Here is a 22139-nt window from a genome sequence, read left to right on the forward strand (position 1 = left end):
AGGATGAGTTGGTTGGTGTGATGTGATGAAGTAGCATGTTTCTTGACCGCGCTTTCGGTGGCTTGTACGCGTCGCTTTGAAATCCAGTATATTTCGGTCACATGCTGGCTATAGAGCATTAGCCAGTTTTAGCTAAATTTCATTGCTATCCTTGGTGCACATGGAATATAATTTTTCTTCTGAAGCTTCGTGGACAATTAATTTAATACCACCCCGAAAGCTTAAATTTCAGGGGTAGATGATCAGTGATGCACAAAAATCTTGACATCCTCTCGTCACATGTAAACTGTGTTACGGAACGAGAAATAAGCCATATAGGAGTTCGAAACTTTACGAATTACTCCAATAGAAAAAAAATTCAGAAGCTGCTTTTGATGTTACTTTTTGAGAAATTTCAGTTCGAAAGCTTATCAAACATTTATATAATCAATCAAACAGGCAAGCCTCGGTAGCTTCGTCCAGAGAAGGCCCAGAGAGAACAAAAGAGCAGAAGTCGAACGCTAAATTCATAGAACTGATCCCATAATTGCACCAAACACAACGAAACACGAGAAGATCACTGAAGAATAGCAACACAAAGATTTCAGCTAAACAGGGGCCAATTACTTGATGAAGACGATGATTTTCTTAATATGTACCAACGTATTACATATATTCCACATAAATCCAACTATTGTTTTCAAGGTTTCTGCTTTTGAGTGTAAATATAATCGAGGTGAGCAGCGAGAGTCCTCCTCGTCAAGCACTCCTCCTCGCCAACTCCTTCGCAGCTCTCTTCAACCCCCTCAACGTGCTCTGCCTCAAACCTCTGGAAACAAGAAGGAACAAAAAGCACCAAATATGAACATCACTAGGTTCATATGTTCCGTTCAATTCTCATATGAAAGCTTCTGAACAAAATTAACTAACCTCATGGTGAGATGTCATGGTGTTTTCTTGAGGAAAGCCCGGTTCAGGCCGCCCGCCGAAGGCTGAAAATGAGCAGAGGAGGAGAGAGATCATCAAGAACAGAGTAACCATCTTCGCCATACTAAATTCCTGGGAATGGGACGTTTTTAATTTCGATTGTGGGGAAGAGTTGAGAGAATCACAGAAGCGAAACTATGCATGTGGGGGTTTATATAGGCCAATGAAGAAGAAGAAGAAGCAGAGACGAATGGTTTACGGGTGTGAAACCAAGACAGCCGGGGAAGATACTCGTGGTCCGAAAAGAAAAATAATGGCTGACTTAGGACGACCACAAGAATTTAATCGAGAAGAGCCAAACCCAAAAAGGGATTTTCCATGAGATGCCTATTTAATACGGCGTAAGAGTTTGTTCTGCACGTCACTTTAGAGAGAGAGAGAGAGAGAGAGAGAGGATTATTCTACAAAAAGAGAATTGGTTCTTGATGTTACGTTGAGATTGTGCATTTCCCACTTATTGTATGTTGGGAGAGGCGCAATAAGAGGCAACAGACATGTTGTGAATTGGTCTTCCATTTTGGGGATTCTCGTATTTTTGTGGTTATTAACTTTGAATCATGGAGAAAGCACATGATTATGGGGGAAGGAAAGGAATGTTAGACAGAGGTTTGACCACTCGTTCAAAGGTTAATCAATTGCTAGAACGACTAAAGGAATGGTGCGTTTGTTTGGGGAAAAGATTTTCGTGAATGAATTTTCACCCGTTTTATTCGCTAAAAATGACTAATCAGCTGAAAATACTCTCCAAATATTTATACATAAATTTAGGAAAGTAAACTCCTAAATCTAAAGAAATGAAAACACTTTTTGAAATTACTCCTCTCGAATTGTCTTTTTTTCTTTTTCTTTTTTTTTTTTTCTTTTTCTGTTCTTTTTCTTTTTATTTCTCCCTTGACCATTCGCCAAGCCTTAGCGACATTTGGTGACCAACCACTGGCATGAGCTAGCAACGCTCTACCTCCCCAAATCTTGGCGAGGTCGACGCTCGTCAAGATCGCAAGCCTCAACCTCATGCACGGCTGGCAAACCTTGACCTTGTGCTGATGAGGTCAAGCCTTTCAACCTGTGCCTATGCTTCGAGCTTGGCCAAGCTTTGAGCTTCGAGATCGGCCGAGCTTTGGGGGATGTAGTCGGCATAGAGGCAAGTGAGGTCATTGGAGATGGCGACGAGGATGATGGTGGAGGGGAGGAAGGAGCGGTGGGTGAAGTGGAGAGACGGATGGGAGGGAGAAGGAAAAATGAAAAAGAAAGAAAGAAAAAAAGAAAATAAATAAATATTTAAAATTCGATTTTTTTAGATAAAGTCATAAGATTAAAATCATTTTCCAAAGAAGATCCAAACACTAAAAAATATTTTCAGTTATATATAACCAAATAAAAGAAAACTATTCATTTTAAAAAAAAATGATTTCCTCCAAAGTGCTTGCATTTATCATAGAATTTTTCCCCAAACAAAATTAACCTAAGAAAATGAAGGATACGGCAGAGCGTCACATCCCAACTTTTCTCTTGGTCATGGTCCTCCCTAACTCTAAGGCGAAGGCATTCTAATAACTTGACCTTTGGTTCTTAAAATCAAGATATTTGAGAGTCTACAGTTTCGACCCGGCAAACACTCCCATAGTTAGCATTTTGTAAATATCTCAGGCGAGGGATCAAATTTATAATTTCTACGTGCTAAAGCATGGATTAAGAGATTAGTATGTGCCATTCTAAAAGAATATAATGATAATATATTAAGTTTATAGAGAGTAACAAGATGCATCCAAGCCCCTAGTTGGCTAGGTATGAAGAACTATTAACTCAGGTATTGAAGGCCACCAGTTCAAAACTCAAAATGTGTGCAAACTGCTATAGGTCGTGCTAACCCTGCACAAATAAAAGACCATGACTCAATTAGTTGGCAAGGCTTAAGGGGTGTTAAATGAGTCTCCAGATAATCAAGCCTTTGTGTTTGTATCCCCTACTTGTGTATAAAAGAACTCGATGAATATGTGAGCGGACAGAACGTACTGAAAACGACAAGCCAGCTTGTAAGTTGATATTCCGAATTGACCTGAGGAGACTTTGCCACCATCTAGTGCTGAGTGACTGTGATGATGGCTATACGGTGAAACTTTTATCAAAGTTCAAATTCTCCCCTGCAAGAATACTTCTGTACCAAGACAATTACGTCGACTTTGGCGAGTCAACTTTACATTTTTCTTCTTTCTTGTAAGCATCCGGAATAACTCAGTGATTGCACCGTGTACTTTTTCTACTTTAGTGCCTTTCTTTTCATACTAGTGCATTGCCAACTTACTTTACGTCTTTCTAGAATACCGCAAGAATTCAATAACGTGAAAACATATAAAAAAAATCAATTAATGAAGTATAAACCCCGTACCTTGAGAAAGATGCCGAGTTGAAAAAGCTACACTAGACAAACAATCTAGAAAGTATGAGCGTAAGCTCCAATTTCGAGAAAAGCAATTCTCTTAGACGTTGTCCCGGGGGCCTCCAACCCTAGTAATATTACGTGGTAACACAAGGGCACCATTGTAATCTAATATCGTATATTTTATGAGGTCCAACACCATATGTAAAAAGTTAAATGACATACATGATTTATAAACTTTGATTCAATGTGCGATATAATCCCCATACTTTTAATTTGTCAAATATGATCCATAAATTATTAATAAATGTTAATATAATCCTTTCATTTGTTTAAATCACAAATCATAAGTTATTGCATGGCATAAGTTATCATTTGTGAAGTTGAATTTATAAAAACGATCAGTCACTATGTCTATCCTTTTACCCATTTATTTCAAAAAAGAAAAAAAAAATCGTGCGTTAAGATAAGATGTCCATCATTATTGAGAAAATTCCAAATAAGAGCCAAAAATACTCTCATTTTCTCAAATAAGGATCTAAAGTAGTTTTAGTTTCAAATAAAAAATTAAAATGGCCATATCAATCTCAAAAAATGGCTTGAAATGGTTATAGCTATTTCAAATAATGCCCTACTGTCACTAGCTTGCTAGTTGACAAAAAATTCCCACGAATCAAGGATATTTTGGTCCAAACAAAATTTAAAATTAAAATTTAATTATATTAAAAATTAAAAATGAAAAATAAAAAAAGAGGGAAAACATAAGGCTACCTTACCTCATCACCATTAGGGTAGCAATAGGGGCTAGCAACCCCGCTGACTAGAAGTAAGGGCCAGACGAGAGAGGGCATCGACCCTTTCCTAAATGTGGGCGAGGATTGCCTGCCCTCGCCCTCGTCTGGGCAAGGGTCACTAACCCTCACCTAAGGCCCTCAGACCTTGCCGTTGTCTGGGGGTACTAGGCAGCCAAGCCTCCACGAGGGTCGGCGACCCTCACCCAAACGAGAGCAAGGGCAGGTGTCCCTCACCCAAATATGGGAGAGGGTTGCCACCCTCTCCTATCCCTCTCCTGATGTGAATCGTTCTACGAAGATCCAAATGATGCAAATTGCGAACCTCAACCTCCAATCAAACCTGTGATTGGCAACCTCAGTATGAACGTAACCTGTTGACGAACGCATATCAACCAACCAACGTTATAGACACCACGAGCGAAAGAATTCGCTATCTTGCTCGATAAGTTGAATCTAATAAGGCTAGTAAGGACACCTAGAAGGGGGTGAATATGTGTTCTAGGAAGTTTTACAAGATTTAATAGATTAACTCGTCTTGAGAGGATAATAGACTGAAAATGTAAAAGACTATAAATAGTTATATAAAATGATGAATCAAAATAAAGAGTTTAGGGAAAGAGAATTGTGACACAAAGTTTATAGTAGTTCGGCTTAGACCAAGCTTACGTCCATTCTCCTGCACTGGTAGCCTACTAGCTAGATTTCACTAAGAATCAAAAGAGTTTTTATAACCTCACTCCCTTGATTCCACAGTGTAGAAACTCTATTATACTTCCTCAAGGTTTCACAAGTGTTTGATTTCTCTTTTGAGTACAACTTAAGCTCAACGATTAAAATAGCAAAGAACTTAGAGCTTCAGAGTTTGGAATTTTTCTTTCACACACACACTCGAATAACTTGAGTGTCTTCCTTATATACTCCTTCATGCCTTTATAACCATTAGCACTTTCCAAAGGGGTTCTTCTAATCTACCCGTTGGACAAAATCAATCAAGGAAATCTCGAATTATTTAAGGAATGTGATAATAGCCCACCAATCTTGCTCGCCCATACAATCAGGATTTAGGTTTCCATAAGTAGAACCTTCTAAGTATACTTCATTTTTCATCAAATCTTGATTATCCAAATTGATTCCAATAAGAATGATTGATCTCAATGTGCTATCTCCAGCCGAAAGAACTTCTATAAACCGTACAAACCGAATCCTTAAAGATAAACTCGCATCTAGATAAGTCTTCTCTTCGTTGGTCTAGAAACTGTCAGTGTGGGTTAACTTTGAGTCTTGAGTCTTGCAATCTTCAAACTTTGACAACAAAGTATGGAGTTCATCAGACTTTAACAATTGAGTCTTGAAGTCTTCAGACTGATGGAAACGTTTTGTCAACTTCAAAATAAGAGAGTTTTCTCCAACAAAATCGACCGTCACAAGAGAACCTTGATAAGGTTAAGTCCTTAAAAGAACAGTAGAAGAGAATCTCTCAACTTTTTTCCTCCAAAAAAAATATATCCCCCAAAGAAATTCAGTCAGTCTTTAATATAGGCCTTCTAGCCGCCACACAAACCCTAAAACGAACCCTAGAAATATAATGCGTCATATTCTAGAATATACCTAAACAAGAAGATATATATTGACTTGGTCAAATATTTGGTGACCAGATAATCAAATTGTGCCAATATTCCAAGATTCTTCAAGATTTGATTCAAGGTCATCTTCATGCGAAAGATCACGAATTGTGATGCCAACAGCTTGCCTGAATTCCTTGGCTTGTGCTTGAGTAATCAAACCAGTAGGAATAGACAATGGGTCCCTAGCACCTCATCCTCGATATGGCTCAATGTCTGTATCATTCCCTCCCCTGTGCAATGGATTTGCCCTCAAATCATCACTAGCATCGTAAAGAGTCAAGTCCGAAACATTAAATGTAGCATTAACGTCATACTCACCTGGAAGATCAAGCTTGTAGGCGTTATTCTCAACTCTTTCTAACACCATGAATGGTCCATCCCCTTGCAGTAATAACTTAGAATGTCGCTGCTTAGGAAATCACTCCTTGCGCATATGAACCCAAACCTAATTGCCGAGTTCAAACACCACTTCCTTGCACTCTTTGTTGGCTTGCCTTGCATATTGCTTAGTCTTGCACTCAATATTTGCACGCATCTTCTCATGCAACGCCTTGACAAATTTGGCTTTCTTTGCTCCATCTAAATCCACACACTCATTAACAGGTAAATGGGTTAAATCTAACGGAGTTAATGGATTAAAACCATAGACAACTTTAAATGGTGTAAATTTAGTAGTAGAATGCATGCTCCTATTATATGCAAATTCAACATATGGCAAACAATCTTCCCAAGATTTTATGTTCTTTTTAATAATAGCACGCAACAATACCCCTAAAGTTCTATTAACTACCTCGGTTTGACTATCAGTTTGTAGATGACAAGTAGTAGAAAATAACAACCGCATTCCTAGTTTTTTCCACTATGTTTTCCAAAAGTAGCTAAGAAATTTAGAATCACAATCTAAAACAATCGATCTAGGCATGCCATGCAAACGTACAACCTCCCTAAAAAACAAATCAACAACATGAGATGCATCATCAATTTTATGACAATGTATAAAATGAGCCATCTTTGAAAACCGATCAACAACCATATAAATAGAATCTCTACCATACTTAGACCTAGGCAATCCTAACACAAAATCCATAGAAATATCAGTCCAATGATGCGTTGGAATAGGTAATGGCGTATAAAAGGCATGCGGTTTAGTTGTAAACTTAGATTGCTTACAAGCAATGCATCTCTCACAGACACGTGTGACATCTCTCTTCATGTGGCCAATAAAAATGTTCATGCAGCACTTCATAAGTCTTATTAATGCCAAAATGCCCCATTAAAGCACCACTATGCGCTTCTCGCACCAACAATTCAGGCAAAGAACACTTATGCAAACATAGTTTGTTTTCACGAAAAAGATAACCTTCACGCCTATAGAATTTATCAAATGCAACATGCTCACATGCTTCAAACACTCTCCCAAAGTCATCATCATCAGTATATAAGCCCTTGATATGCTCAAAACCTAGACACTTTGCTTCTAAAGTAGTTAGAATCGCATACCTTCAAGAAAGTGCATCGGCTACCACATTCTCCTTACATTTCTTGTACTTGATCACATATGGAAAAGTCTCGATGAACTCCATCCATTTGGCATGTCTTTTATTCAACTTCTGCTACCCTTTCAAGTACTTCAAGGTCTCATGGTCGGTGTGGATCACAAACTCCTTCGGCCATAAATAATGTTGCCAAGTCTCCAAAGCTCGCAATAAAGCATACATCTCTTTATCATAGGTAGGATAATTCAATGTTGCTCCACTCAATTTCTCGCTGAAATAAGCTATGGGACGCCCTCCTTGCATCAACACAGCTCCAATTCCTATACCATAAGCATCGCACTCTATCTCAAAAGTAACACTAAAGTTCGGTAAAGATAACAAAAGAGCATTAGTCAACTTATCTTTTAGCATATTAAATGATTTCTCTTGCTCTTCTCCCCACGTGAAACCCACATGCTTCTTGATAACCTCAGTTACAAGTGCGGCAATGGTGCTGAAATTTCTCACCAATCGCCGATAAAAACTCGTCAATCCATGAAAGCTATGCACGTCTCCTATGGTCTTAGGCGTTGGCCATTCACGGATTGCTTTGACCTTTTCTTCATCAACTTGTATACCATCAGCACTAACAACAAATCCTAGAAATACTAATTTGTTGGTAACAAAAGAGCACTTCTTTAGATTAGCATATAATTGTTCGGCTCTTAAAATCTGCAAGATAGCTCGCACATGCTCAATATGGTCATCAATACTTCGGCTATATATCAAGATGTCATCAAAATAGACAACCACAAATCGACCAATAAAAGCACGTAAAACATTATTCATAAGTCACATAAACGTGCTCAGTGCATTAGTTAATCCAAATGGCATGACTAACCACTCATATAATCCATACTTGTTCTTAAATGCAGTTTTCCTTTCATCACCTTCTTTCATCCTAAATTGATGATAGCCACTTTTCAAATCGATCTTAGTGAAAATGCAAGAACCATACAACTCATCCAACATGTCATCTAACCTAAGATAGGATATGAATACTTTACCGTAATGTTATTGATTGCTCAACAATCGACACACATTCGCCAAGTTCCATCCTTCTTTGGCATCAACAAAACAGGGACGGCGCACGGGCTAAGACTCTCTCTCACATACCCTCATTCCAATAGTTCGCTAACTTGCCGCTGAAGTTCCTTTGTCTCCTCAGGATTGCTTTGATATGCGGGTCAGTTAGGTAATGGTGTACCAGAAATCAAGTCAATTTGATGTTCTATGCCTTGAATCGGTGGTATCCCTCCAGGAAGTTCATCAGAAAAGACATCTTCAAATTCATACAATAAAGACACAATAGGATTAGGCAAACTTGGGTCAAGATCATTAGTAGAAAACAAAACCTCCTTGTACAAAAGTACAAGCATCGGTCGATCTAGAACTAAAGCTCTCCTCACCTCACTCGATTTTACATAAAAATTATTTTGCCTATTTTCTTTCCTCTCTTCTTTTCCCTCGGTTTTTACACAATCCTTCTCTCGGCCTCTCCTTTTCCTTGCATCTCAGACACACCACGTAAGCCCTCGGATTTCTCACATTTTCTCTCTCTCGACTTCTCGTTGTAACTTTAGCTGATCTTGATACACCTGATTAGGTGTCATTGGTACCAATGTATAAGTCTTTTAATTCATCACCAATGAATAACGATTAGTATACCCATTATGATGTACCTTTCGATCATATTGCCACGGTCTTCCAAGTAAGATATGACATGCTTGCATAGGTACAACATCACACTCTACCTCGTCCTTATATCTCCCTATCTCAAATGGGATTCAAACTTGCTTCAACACTTTCACCTCTCCACTATCATTTAACCATTGAAGTCTTCAAATCCAACGTATCCATCATAATACAACTTGCCACATTTGCACAACTGCCTCCATCAATTATCAAACTACAAATCTTACCATTCACCACACATTTTGTATGAAATAAGTTATCTCTTTGTTGGTGATGTTCCTCCTCCTTTACTTGCACACTCAGAGAACACCTAACCACCAATAAGTCTCATTTTATAGCTATTTCTCCATCACTACAATCCTCCAACGGTGGCATCTCATCATCATCTTCTTCCCTTTCACTTTCAGACTCAATAACACCATGTCCAGTCATAATCATCACTCTCCTATTATGACCTCTGCCCAAACACTTAAAACATTTAATCTCACGAGTTCTAGTGTTAGGGTTTTCAATTTTACCTGAAGCCGGATTCATTCCAACTTTGCCGTCGCTCTCATTCTCCTTTGAGGTTTCGGTTTTGGTGTTGTTTCCTCTCCAATTTGGCTTCTCATCTCTCTTCCAATTGGATCTCCAATTCTAATTTGAACCTCCTCCACTCTTGTGATTTCAGTCCAACTTCAATTGCCGCTCAACTTTGATGGCTTTGTCCACCAATTCCTCCAATTCAACATAGTGTTCCAGCTCCACCACCCTTGCTATGTCTCGGCTCAAACCACTCAAAAATCTTGACATTGTGCCCTCACGATCCTCCACCACATTAGCACGGATCATGGCAATCTTGATGTGGACATTGAGCCATATCGAGGAGAAGGTGCTAGAGACTCATTATCTATTCCTACTGACTCGATTACTCGAGCGCGGGCCAAGCAATTCAGGCAAACTGTTGGCGTCATGGTTTATGATCTTTGGCATGGAGATGACCTTGGATCAAATCTTGAAGAATCTTGGAAATATTGGCGCAATTTGATTATCCGGTCACCAAATATTTGACCAAGTCAAAATATTATATATATATATATATATATATATATATATATATATCTTCTTCTTTAGGTATATTCTAGAATATGACGCATTAGATTTCTAGGATTCGTTTTAGGGTTTGTGTGGTGGCTAGAAGACCTATATATAATATATATTTTGACTTGGTCAAATATTTGGTGACAGATAATCAAATTGCGTCAATATTTCCAAGATTCTTCAAGATTTGATCAAATGTCATCTCCACGCCAAAGATCACGAACCACGACGCCAATAGCTTACCTGAATTGCTTGGCCCACGCTCGAGTAATCGAACCAGTAGGAATAGACAATGGGCATCTAGCACCTTCTCCTCGATATGGCTCAATGTCCACATCAAGATTGCCATGATCTGTGTTTCTCCATGTGTTTATCCCATTCTAGATACGCATCGGAATTATTCTTCCCTTGAAAAGAATGAATCTTCATCTTGATATTGCCAAGTTCATTATCTTCTCGGTGTCTAAACCCTCAGGCTCCATTCCACCTTTCAAATTGAGCATCGCAATCATCCTCCATGTCGGCCTCATCATCATCATAATGATGTTGCCTTCTATGCCGTGTTCTAAAGGTGTCTCGCTGATGTTGCGGCCTTCCCGGGGTAGCTCTCGGTCACCATTCCCCATCATTTAGCCACTAAGCTCCTCCACTACGGCTCTCAATTGTTGGATGTTTTCCACAAGTGCTTCATCCCTTTATATGGAGTCAACCTCCCTTTGATTCACGCTTTCTTCGCGCGACATATTTTAGACCTACAAGTAAACGTTAGTCACAAAAATCCTCACCAATCGCTCTCTCACGTGTTTTTCTCAAGGTGTTTGTCACTCCCCCCGTGTTTAACTCAAGTCTAGGCTTTTTCCACCCTCAATTAAGCTTACACACTCTTGCATTTTCCCTCTTGTCTTATCTTTTCACAAGCTCTTTATTGGACTCAAAACCTATCTCTCAACCCCCTCACGACAATCAATCAAACTAATCAAACAGGATTAGATCACTACTGATTTTGTTTTAGCAAGTAACAATTTCAAACCAACAAGTACAACTTTCAAAATTCCAATTGAAACACAAATCAATACTGATTTTGTTTCAATTCAGTCCACTAACAAACGAGTCGCCTTCTTGATTTTTTTTTGTTCGGCTATTTTTTTCTGCCGAATCTTTTTTTTTTCTCTTGCGCATTTTTTTTTTGTGTGCATTTTATTTCTCTTCATTTTTTTTTTATTGACGAACTCATATACAATTTAAGATGCTAGGAAAAAGAAAATGAAAACTAACAGCAAACAACTACGTATGGAAGTACAAAAGCAATCGGATCCCCAAATTGGCTAGAACTGAAACCCTAGCTCAATAAATCTCAAATTGCTGAATATAAATAGAAAATTAAAGATAAATAGACCTTGTTGAAGCAAGCTCTAATACCAAATGATGCGAATCGTTATGGAAAGATCGTTCTACGAAGGCCCGAATGGTGCAAATTGTGAACCTCAACCTCCAATCAATCCTGTGATTGGCAACCTCAGTATGAACGTAACCTGTTGACAAACGCGTGTCAACCAACCAACGTTATAGGTGCCACGAGCGAAAGAATTCGCTATCTCGCTTGATAAGTCGAATTGACCGTCACAAGGAAAACTTGATAAGGTCAAGTCCTCAAAAGAACAATAGAAGAGAATCTCTCAACTTTTTTCCTCCAAAAAAAATATATCCCCCAAAGAAATTAAGTCAATCTTTAACATAAGCCTTCTAGCCACCACACAAACCCTAAAACAAACCCTAGAAATCTAATGCGTCATATTCTAGAATATATTTTGACTTGGTCAAATATTTGGTGACCAAATAATCAAATTGCGCCAATATTTCCAAGATTCTTCAAGATTTGATCCAAGATCATCTCCACGCCAAAGATCATGAACCATGACGCCAACAGTTTGCCTAAATTGCTTGGCCGTGCTTGAGTAATCGAACCAGTAGGAATAGACAATGGGTCCCTAGCACCTCCTTCTCAATATGGCTCGATGTTCACATCATCTCTTGTCTCTGGGCCAGCAAGCCCTTGCCTCTGGTTGATGGGGTCATCAACCCTTGCCGCCACCCCCACCAACGATGGGGCGGCAGCCACAACTGTGTTTTCCCCCTTTCTATTTTTTTTTTTTTTTTTGGATTTTAATTTTATTTATTTTTTAATGAAAAATAGAAAATTAAAGAAAAGACAAAATTACCCTTCATAGCTGGTGAATTCAAGCCCTTATTTGAGATTGATATTGCCACTTTAGGGCCTTTTTTGAAATAATATCCACTCCATATCATTGTTTAAAAATGAGAATGCTTCAAGTCCTTATTTGAGAAAATGATATCATTCCGGGCTCTTATTTAGAATTCTCCCATCATTATTTAATGGCTTGGATTGTATTTTGCATTGAGATGAATATCGTAAATGAATAATGCATATGTAAATTATTTTTCATATCAGCCGTTCAAACTTGACAAATTGGAAGCTACATTAGCATATTCCATTTAATTTGATGTAATGGAAGAATGATATTGAACATTTTTATATAGTTTATGGACTAAATTGAACATTTACCAATACTTCAAAAACCTCATTTAATAGATTAAGAATCTAGGGATATTTCATACCAAATCAAAGTTCAGGGATTTATGTTGTTTTTCCAATGTAAAAATAATAATGATGATGATGAAGTACATGCCAAGTTAGGTTTATATTAGCAGCTTGTTGATATTTTAGATTTATTGAGTGAATTTTGTGATTCCGAAAGACATAAGGCCAACTATCATATACGAAAGGAACTGACAATAGATTTTATTTTATTTAAAGAAAGTTAATAATGATATCATGTTAACTGCAATTAGAAAAATGGATGGCCGTGCTATTTCTTGCTCTTTTTTTCTTTTTGGTAACATGTTGCTCATTACACGAGCAGTGAAAATTACAAAATATTGTCGCCTGTATCTGCAACCTGTAGACTCTTACGTAAATGTCGATAGGTCCACCCTCCAGTCAAGTGCAATCTACTCGCTTATGAACAATAGATAAGTTAAGACCTGGACACATAAATATTGTCGACACCAAAAAATTTCGAATTGGTCAATCAACAGCTCGATCGGCAGAAGCCAGTGAAGAGAGCGATAGAGGCAGAAAATCGCTATGTGTTGGAGCAATTAGTTGAAAAATATGGTTCGTCAACGGGAAGAACCAATGCCAATCAACGATGGTATAAGAGAATGGCTTAAGTGCTGGAATGAAGAGTCGACAGATGGAAACCAAGTGTTGATCAATTGAGGAGAAGCATAGAATCTAACCGTAATAACGCGGGGTCGACAATCTCTGATTTTATAACCGTCTACAGATAAACGTTGCCAGACAATAAAAGTCACTTACAGCATGTGTAATATCTTAGTAATTGTTTATGTAACTGCCGATCGTAGGTACAAATTCCTTAATTGTAATTTTGCAAATGATCAATTAAAGAAAACACTTTGTTCATCTTTACTTTCAGCTTATTTTTACATTTCCAATACCTTTACAATGCTCGTAACGATTGTCCCCAGTATTTACCTTCAGGTTTCTCGTCGTTTACATCTCCTGTATAAGAATGTCAGTCCATACTTTAATAGGTATTTTGCCCCCTTTCGATGAAACAAATATATTGAACATGACCGCGAGAGTTTATTTGATAAGCTATATTGGGCTTTAAACTCAAAAGTGGGAGAGGCCATTGCGCTCCTAGGATCACCCTCGTTCTCGAGTCAATTGCAACGGCTGCCATGCTCTGCCGGTCTCATCAAAATGGATCCCAGCCTCGTAGACTCTACCGACACCGTCCTCTAAACAGTGAATGCTCCATCTAACTCTACCTGCCAACCCATTGGCAGAGCATGAAGTTGTTTGATTGTTACTCCTGTGTGCCATGCTGTACCTCAAATCTTGCCGCGATTTGGATCAAGTGTTGACTAAAGGTTGATCAGTGGGACACAAGGTCCGAAACAAATTTGAGGCCTCAAAGATAGGTTCTACTAGCAAAGACCAGTCTTTGGACACCTATGTTACCATCCGAATATGTCGATCAATTTTTCATCCAAGCATTCCCACGCAATTAAAATTTGGTTAAATGGATGTCAGATAGGAAGGAAATTGCAAATCAAATTTCAGTCAAACCTTTGGAAAACTCGAAGAAAGGTCCTCCTAAAGCCCAAAATCGTTTTTAGAGGTCTCAGAATCGAATGAAACTTTGGAGTTCTCCAAGCTGTGGAAAATGACGATTTTTTAATATGATAAGTCCACGAAACAGCGGCCGATTCATAGACCCAAGCCTTAGGCCCCCATATCGATTGAAATATTGAGTCCGTGACTTCGTGATTTCACCTAGCAGTATGGGGCTTGTGCAAAAGCTATCTACCAAAGCATTCCCACGACGCAAAAATAACGTGAATCGAAAGTCCAATGGAATAGATAAAAGGCCTGAGAAGAGCAAGCCTCCACTCGAGGCGCGTGTGCCTTGAGCTAAGACACATACATGTCCCGATTTGCCTATGAAAACCCCCTTTCCGCTCCTTTTTCAGAGATGTTGAGCCTGTCCCTTATCCTTTTGCACTTAAAAGTTCTCTCAAATTGAGCTTGGTACTCACATTATCTTGCTTTCGTGTGCTTTTCTGTTTGTGTACCGAAACCCTTCGCCTTTTGAAGGTAAGTCTCGACTCCCTCGTTTTTACATATTGAAATGCATGTTAGGATGTCATAATATCTATTTAGAATCATAGTATCTACAATGTATCCTTATTCTATCCGTACTTTTCTTTTCTTTTTTTGGTTATATCTATCCTTTTTTATTTTTGGTCATAGTTATTCTATCCGTTTGAGTAGTTGAAAATCACATATTCTTAGGCTACTATAATACCGAAATGAAATCTTGAAAACTTGGGATATCCCTCATGCTATATGTCGATCTACTGTCAAAATGTCACTAGAATGTATGCATGTTGGTAGGCCATCATAATGACTATTTAGATCTTGAATTAGGCCATTACGATGTTAACTCTAATGGAAATACGATAGAATGAATGTTGTTGTTGCTTTTGTATTTATGAACTTTGTAATTTGGAGGGGATATAAGGTTGTAGATACATTGAAGTGTTGCGATAGCGTACCAGTTTATCTTGAAGCCAACCCATAAGCCATATGCTAAAGAGAGTGGGCTCGATTGTAGGATGGGCTATGACAATATAGCCAGAAGTCAAAAGTTAATTGTCGTTGCTATTCAAACCTATGAACTAGGCTTGCGCATTCAATTATTTATTTCATGATTTTGATTCGAAAAATGATTTCATTTTGACTTGGCCAAAGGGAACGGGTGCTTTGTTGCATAAACATCACCATGTCCAAGTATAGCCATAAATCAAATGAATGACACCTTAGTGTAGTCTTCCCATCAATTCTCATTGTCGTATCTGGCATATGATTTGTCATGTTATGTTGCATGTGACTATTGTCAAGTCATGTATTCTTATTGTCATGTCTTGCATCAAATTTGACATGTCATGTTACATGGGACAATGCCATTTCATGTCTTGTATCCAATGTGCTATATCATGCCTTTTCATCTCACTATCATGTATTGTTGTATTTAATTTGTCATGTCATGCTATATCTGATTATTACCATATCATGTCATTTAATTGCCATGTTCCATCTTATTTGCCATGCTATAAATTGTGCAATTTTTAACATGTGATGTCATTGTATTGTCATGTCATGCTGCATGTGATTATTATCATGTCTTATCACTTTGTAGTCATTTCTTTCATCTTATTTGCCAAAGGGCATCGTGTATGCTAATCTGTGCACACATAACAAAACCCCCAAACTTAAGATCTCAAGTTTTCGTTTGACCTATTCCTTCTCACATGCACCAAGATAGTTGACTTTTCCATCACCATCCAGACATTGTGGGTATCCAATCGACTTAAGTTTATCTAAATTGATTGGTGGCGACTCTAATATGTTATTTGAGTTCATGATTATAAGTTAATTCTGCAAATTGCCCAAACCTAGGATTTGGGCAGTCGTAGCGACCGGTGTTAGAGAAAACTTTCTTATCGGTTTTGAAGTTGACAAAACGTTTTTTTCATCAAAGTCTGAAGACCGCCAAACTCAAGACTTAAAATCTACCCTCATTGACAATTTCTAGACCGACGAATAAATCTTATTCAGATGCAAGTTTATCTTTAAGGATTTGATCCGTTTGGTTGAAGATTATCTCACGACTGGAGGTAGCATCTAAAGATCCATTATTTGTATTGCAAATAATTCGAGTAATTCAGATCTGTTGATTGGCGAAGTATACTTGGAAAATTCTACTTATGGAAACCTAGATCCTGATTGTATGGGCGAGCAGGATTGGTGGACTATCTTCACATTCCTTAAGTAACTCGAGATCTCTCTAATTGATTTTGTCCAACGGGTAGATTGGAAGAACTCCTTTGAAATGTGCCATCGGATATGAAGGCATAGAGAAGTATATAAGGAATATGCTCTAGTTATTCGAGTGTGTGTGCGATAGATAAATTTCAAAGTCTAAAGCTCATTGTCCTTTGCTGATTCATTTGTTGAGCGAAAATTTGTACTCAAAAGAGAGTTTAGACATTTGTGAGACCTTAAGGAAATGTAGCAGAGTCTCTATACTATGGAATCATAGACGTGATACTGCAACGACTCTTTTGATTCATAGTGAAATCCTACCAATGGGCTGTCAGTGCGGGAGAATGGACGTAGGCTTGGATTAAGCTGAACCACTATAAATCTTATGTTCTTATTCTCTTCCCTAAACTTTTTTATTTTTCTTGTAACTCTATTGTTAGAGTATGATTTTCTCTACAAAGTTGGTATGCACCTTAACAAAGGTACATACTATCCAGGGCCACATATCGCTCAAGAATTATTGAAGTTATCCATATTCAGGTTAAAAGTAAAGTCGTATACTATATTTTGAAAATTTTATTTTTAAACCTATTCACCCCCCCCTCTAGGTGCTCGTACTAGCTCTTTCAACCGGCACTACTATCTAGCGAACCCCGATCTGCAAGATTCAAGGTGCCACAGCACGAACAATTTCATTCTTCCAAAGTGAATAGAAGATGCAGCTTGATAATGGACAGCTCAACTTTGCTAAAATAGACTTGATAGTGCTTCGGCCAGATAAAACCATATACTTATGCATTTTAGGATAAAGCATCGTTGGTCCAACTCAAGAGACGGAAATGATTCTTCCGGGAAAAACGCCATTCTGCAATATTAGGCGTCGCAAACCACGCGTGGGATGCAAAGGGATCCTATACATCGGAGTCAGATCAAATCACATGGGTCTCGATCTAAAATAACATCGACAATTCATGACCTCTCGATGGTATTACTCTGTTAGAAACGTGTTTGATATCGTTCGGCACCATCTTAGGGCAATGATGGTTTTCCCAATCGCAACCACAGATCAAACCGAAAATCAGTATCTATGCCATCACCCACTGGGGCCTTTACCCATTGGCCACCTTGTAGAATGACACTTTTTATTCATATCAAAGTCCGTCCGTACTCGTGAACAAGATGAGTGTTGGAGAAATCTTCTTGAAGTGTTTTGAAGTTGACAAAACGTTTCTATCAGTCTAGTCTAAAGGCTTGCAGACTCTGTTATTTAAAGTCGAAGACCTCCGGACAGCCGAGACTCAAGACTCAAAGTCTATCCTCATTGACAGTCTCTAATCCGTTGAAGAAAGGCTATCCGAAGCTGGATGTTTCGTCAAGGATTTAACCTTATCAACGGAAAAGATCTCGTGGATGGAAGAGACGTAATGGAATCCTTTGATTGATCGAGATTGACTCGATAATTGAAGATCCGGTGATTGCCTAAATATTATTGGAAGGTTCTACTTATGGAAACCGAGATCCTGATTGTATGGGCGAACAGGATTGATGGGCTATCGACACGTTCCTTTAATAGCTTGAACGATCTTCCTAATTAATTTCGTCCAACGGATAGATTGGAGGAATTCCTTTGGTAAGTGCTAACGGGTATGATGGCATAAAGGAGTATATAAGGAAGACGGTCTTAGTAATTCAACTAGTGCGCGATAGAAGAATTCCAAAGTCTGAAGCTCTTTTTGTTTAGACAATCCCTTTGAGCAAATACTTGTATACAAAAGAGAGTCTATATTTGTGAGAAACCTTGAGGAGGTGTGATGGAACATCTACACTTTGTGGAATCAAGGCAAAGCGTGTCTTGTAACTTCTTTTTGATCATAGTGAAATCCGGCCCGGTGGGGTGTCGGTGCGGAAGAATGGACATAGGCTTGGAATAAGCCGAACCACTATAAATCATGTGTTCAATTTTCTCTTCCTCACTCTCTCTACCTCGATCGTATTTCATTTTGTTAATCAAGAAAGAATTTCCTTTCTATCGTTTGCCAAGAATCGCTTCCGTATCTCGACAAATTGTTTGTGCACCTATTCACCCCCCCTCTAGGTGTTTATACTAGCTATCTCAATGAGTAGTTGCAAACAAGGATGTTTGGTGAAGATACATTTTGCGGGTCATGTCTGCCCATAAGACTGATCAAAGAGTTTTGATCCATTACTACACGCCATCCTTGTTTGGCAAACAAAAGGACTGATCAAATTGATGCATCCGCCATATACCTAAACCCCCTTAATTCGGGTGCTTGATCATGCTCCACCGAATATAATGAAGCCAATCACTATGGTAATCATGGCTAAACCCGTTAAACAGGTAAGTCGGGTTGGGTTTGTGTTGGTTTATAAATGATCCGATCTAAATTAATTCATTTAAACCGTTTATGATCCATTTATTGCAGTGCAAAAAATTTTATCCATACTCGACTCATACCCGACCCATTTAATTAAACTTAAGAAAGCTTATTTCTTATATATATTAAAAATGGTATTGCAACAACACAAATTTAATGGACAATTTTTATTTAATTATTTTTTATTTTTTAAAAATTAATTTTTTAATTATTTTTATCTTTACTTTTTAAGAATATAATTTTTAATTTTCTTTTTCTTTTTCTTTTTTATTTTTTGTTCTTCTTCTTCTTTGGCCGGCCGCCGGCCACAACGACAGCTGGCAACCGGCCATAAGCGAGCCTTGAGCTCGTGAGGCTCGCCGACACCGACGCCGGCGAGCTTGAAGCTTGCTTGGCCGATCGCCGGCCATCGTCGTGCCGACCACCGGAAGGAGGAAGAAGAAAGAAGAAAGAAAAAGAGAAGAAAATTAAAATAAAAAAATAATTATAATTTTGATTTTTATAATAAAAAAAAATTGTAAAGTTAAAGAGGAAAAGAGAGATTGTGAGGTTTTGGTTGAAAATGGGTTCTAAATCCAATTCATTTAAGACCTACTTAAGACCCACCTATTTTAAGTTTTTAATTGTTAAACCTATTTAACTACTTTTTGTCAAAAAATAAGTGACCCATATATGACCCATTTATGATTTAAATGGGTCATATATGAGTGTAAGACCTATTTTGTCACCTCTAATCATGACCTCATCAAAAGTGTCTAATAACCCTCCAAGCTTGTGCCACCGATCTAATAAGGACAGCTTGTGCCACTGGCTTGATAAGGATCAACTTATTTGCTGGCGTCAAATACTGACCCGTCCAGGATTGAAACCGACAGCAAGTATGATCAATAAGTTTACGGCCCCATGTTGCGTGATGACCTTTCGAGTTTCCAACACGGTATCCCAAAATGTCTGTCTTGTAGTACCAGATCACAACAATTCCACGGCTCCATAATCGACAAGTATCAGGGCACTGACAGGTGAAAACTACTCGCACAGCACCAATTTCACGCCATTCGAGTAACAGACCGCCTGACGTACCAGTTGGGAAATCCACAGCTGAAATAAAAACCAATTCTGGTTGTGTCATCTAGAAGGTCCTGTGGGTATTGAACTGTCAAGGCACGCCCACAACCCTGACTGTTCCAAGCGAGGCTTCTCATGGCCACAAAGAAATCGTTGCTGGGGCCGCTCCCTCGCCCAAGATTATTGAGCATGAATTAATAAAGAAGACTCAAGTTGAACGATTCTATGGTGAGTAGTGAACGCAGTACATACCTGAGGATTAGGGAGTGGAGATGGTGATGCCTCAGGATATTCTGTCGCATCTCGGCTTGTTGGAGATACTATTGAATATTATTGAAGATGCCAATTCTGGCATTGATCTTGATTATGATATCGATTGATTCAGTCAATCAATCAGGGGCTAGTTTAGAAAATGGGAAAATTGTAATTCTTGTATATTTTTTCTTATTTTTTATTTTGTCTTTACACTATAAATAGGGCAATGTATTTGTACACAAGACAATACAACACAATACAAAATTCCCCCCACTTTCTCTCCATTTTGTGACATGGTATCAAAGCCACCCTCTCCAATGTAGCTTCCGCAGGTCCACAAATTGCCTCCGTCTCTTCCCGATTTGCTATTGCGAAAAAAGCGTTGCAAAACAAATCGGCACTTGGTAGGAATTCACGTTCAGACATACGATGGCCAAAGACAAGAGCACACTTACTGGAGAAAATTCTTAAGTGGAGTAGATTCCAAATTCGCCTCAGAATAAGGATTCGGATCAAATCGATCCAAACAAAGATGAGCAATCTGCTCAACACACTGCCGATCTAGCCCTTGCTCCAGCGCATGTTTCCGGCTAGGTCCAATGGCCACCAGTTCAATGGTTTCCGGTTCAGGGCCCATGGGCCGTTGGGCCAAACCAATCACGGACCCCATACGGCACAACTGGAGAAGAAGCAGATTCTAGATTTCAGCCCATTGGAGGAGGGCCCGCACTCTTCAATGCAAGGCCTGAAATGGGCTGGACGGGCTTGAGCCCGAGACCCAGATCTGTTCCGCAAGCAAACCCCTACCTGAACATGGCACCAGGTTTCGTCCCAATCAGCAGCGGCCATCTAGAGCCCGAGACCCAGATCTGTTTGTCGACGTTTAGACCCATAAAGATTCAGCTGAACGTCGCATCAGCTGCGTGGATCTGCCAAATCGACGAAGATGGCCACCCAAATTTACCAACGAGAGCTTAGGTACATCGAAAACTTATAGATTGATGTCCAACGCATTTCAAGGTAAGCTCATTCATTTGAGATGATTCATCCACGTAAACATCATTTGTTTGGATCCACACATAACGTAATGTGGAAATTTAATGCATGAAGATTTGGAGCTGTGGTCTAATATAATTTATTATCTGGATTAGAAGAAAAACGGAGATTCATGCCCATTAGCTTCAACACAATGAATGAGCTCACTTTCAAATCGGTCCATATCTTCCTCCATCCCCAATTAATTCCAAATTGATGAATTACATACTTGAACATCACCCACATTACATTTTAGTTAGGTTTGCATGCATGTGGATGATGTCCAACTAGGAAATGAGGAAAATATAGTCCATCTAAATTATCTCATGTATATAACTATTCCAAACCCAATTCCACGGTCCCTTCTGCTACTAGTGGATCATAGCGACGACATTGGGCAAGTTTCTCTCAGTCCCAAGATCGTCTACGGTAAAACACGTGCATAGCTTAATAGGGGCCATCCATTCTGCTCTAGTATCATCATCATATTAAGCCTAATACCTAACCAAGTTGCGCTAGAATTTCTCACTCAAGTGATAAAAAAGAGAGGCAATTTTTCTCCTTAAGGCATTGTCTGCATTCTTAACAGCAATCCATGATCACCAGTAGCCGATTCACATGACATGAAATCTCTTAAACAAGATGATAAAACCTCAACAAGCTGTTTCAGTCAGGATTACATGAACCGCGAACTAGAACTGATGACACCTCTGCAACTCGGGAAATGCATCAGTGAGTTACCGATAAATAGAGTGGTTTGCATTTCTCGTGTCTTTAATCTTTAAGAGTGGATTTCTGCGGACGACCTAAGTCTGCCCAAGGATCTGGCCTCTCTTTCAGATACCGTCTTTACAGCTATTTGAACAATGTCCCAACGTCA

General features: G+C 38.8%; 1 protein-coding gene across 1 annotated transcript; it reads right to left on the reverse strand.

The window, feature by feature from the left end:
• Positions 1 to 489: 489 nt before the first annotated feature.
• LOC104418423 (phytosulfokines 3) lies at positions 490 to 1235 on the reverse strand. Its single transcript, XM_010029770.3, has 2 exons — positions 910 to 1235; positions 490 to 808 (listed from the first exon to the last, which is right to left on the reverse strand). The coding sequence occupies exons 1-2, from the start codon at positions 1027 to 1029 to the stop codon at positions 680 to 682; spliced, it is 249 nt and encodes an 82-aa protein (XP_010028072.1). The 5' UTR covers positions 1030 to 1235; the 3' UTR covers positions 490 to 679.
• Positions 1236 to 22139: the final 20904 nt, after the last annotated feature.

Source organism: Eucalyptus grandis, chromosome 9 (genome assembly GCF_016545825.1).
Source record: "Eucalyptus grandis isolate ANBG69807.140 chromosome 9, ASM1654582v1, whole genome shotgun sequence".
NCBI lineage: Eukaryota > Viridiplantae > Streptophyta > Magnoliopsida > Myrtales > Myrtaceae > Eucalyptus > Eucalyptus grandis.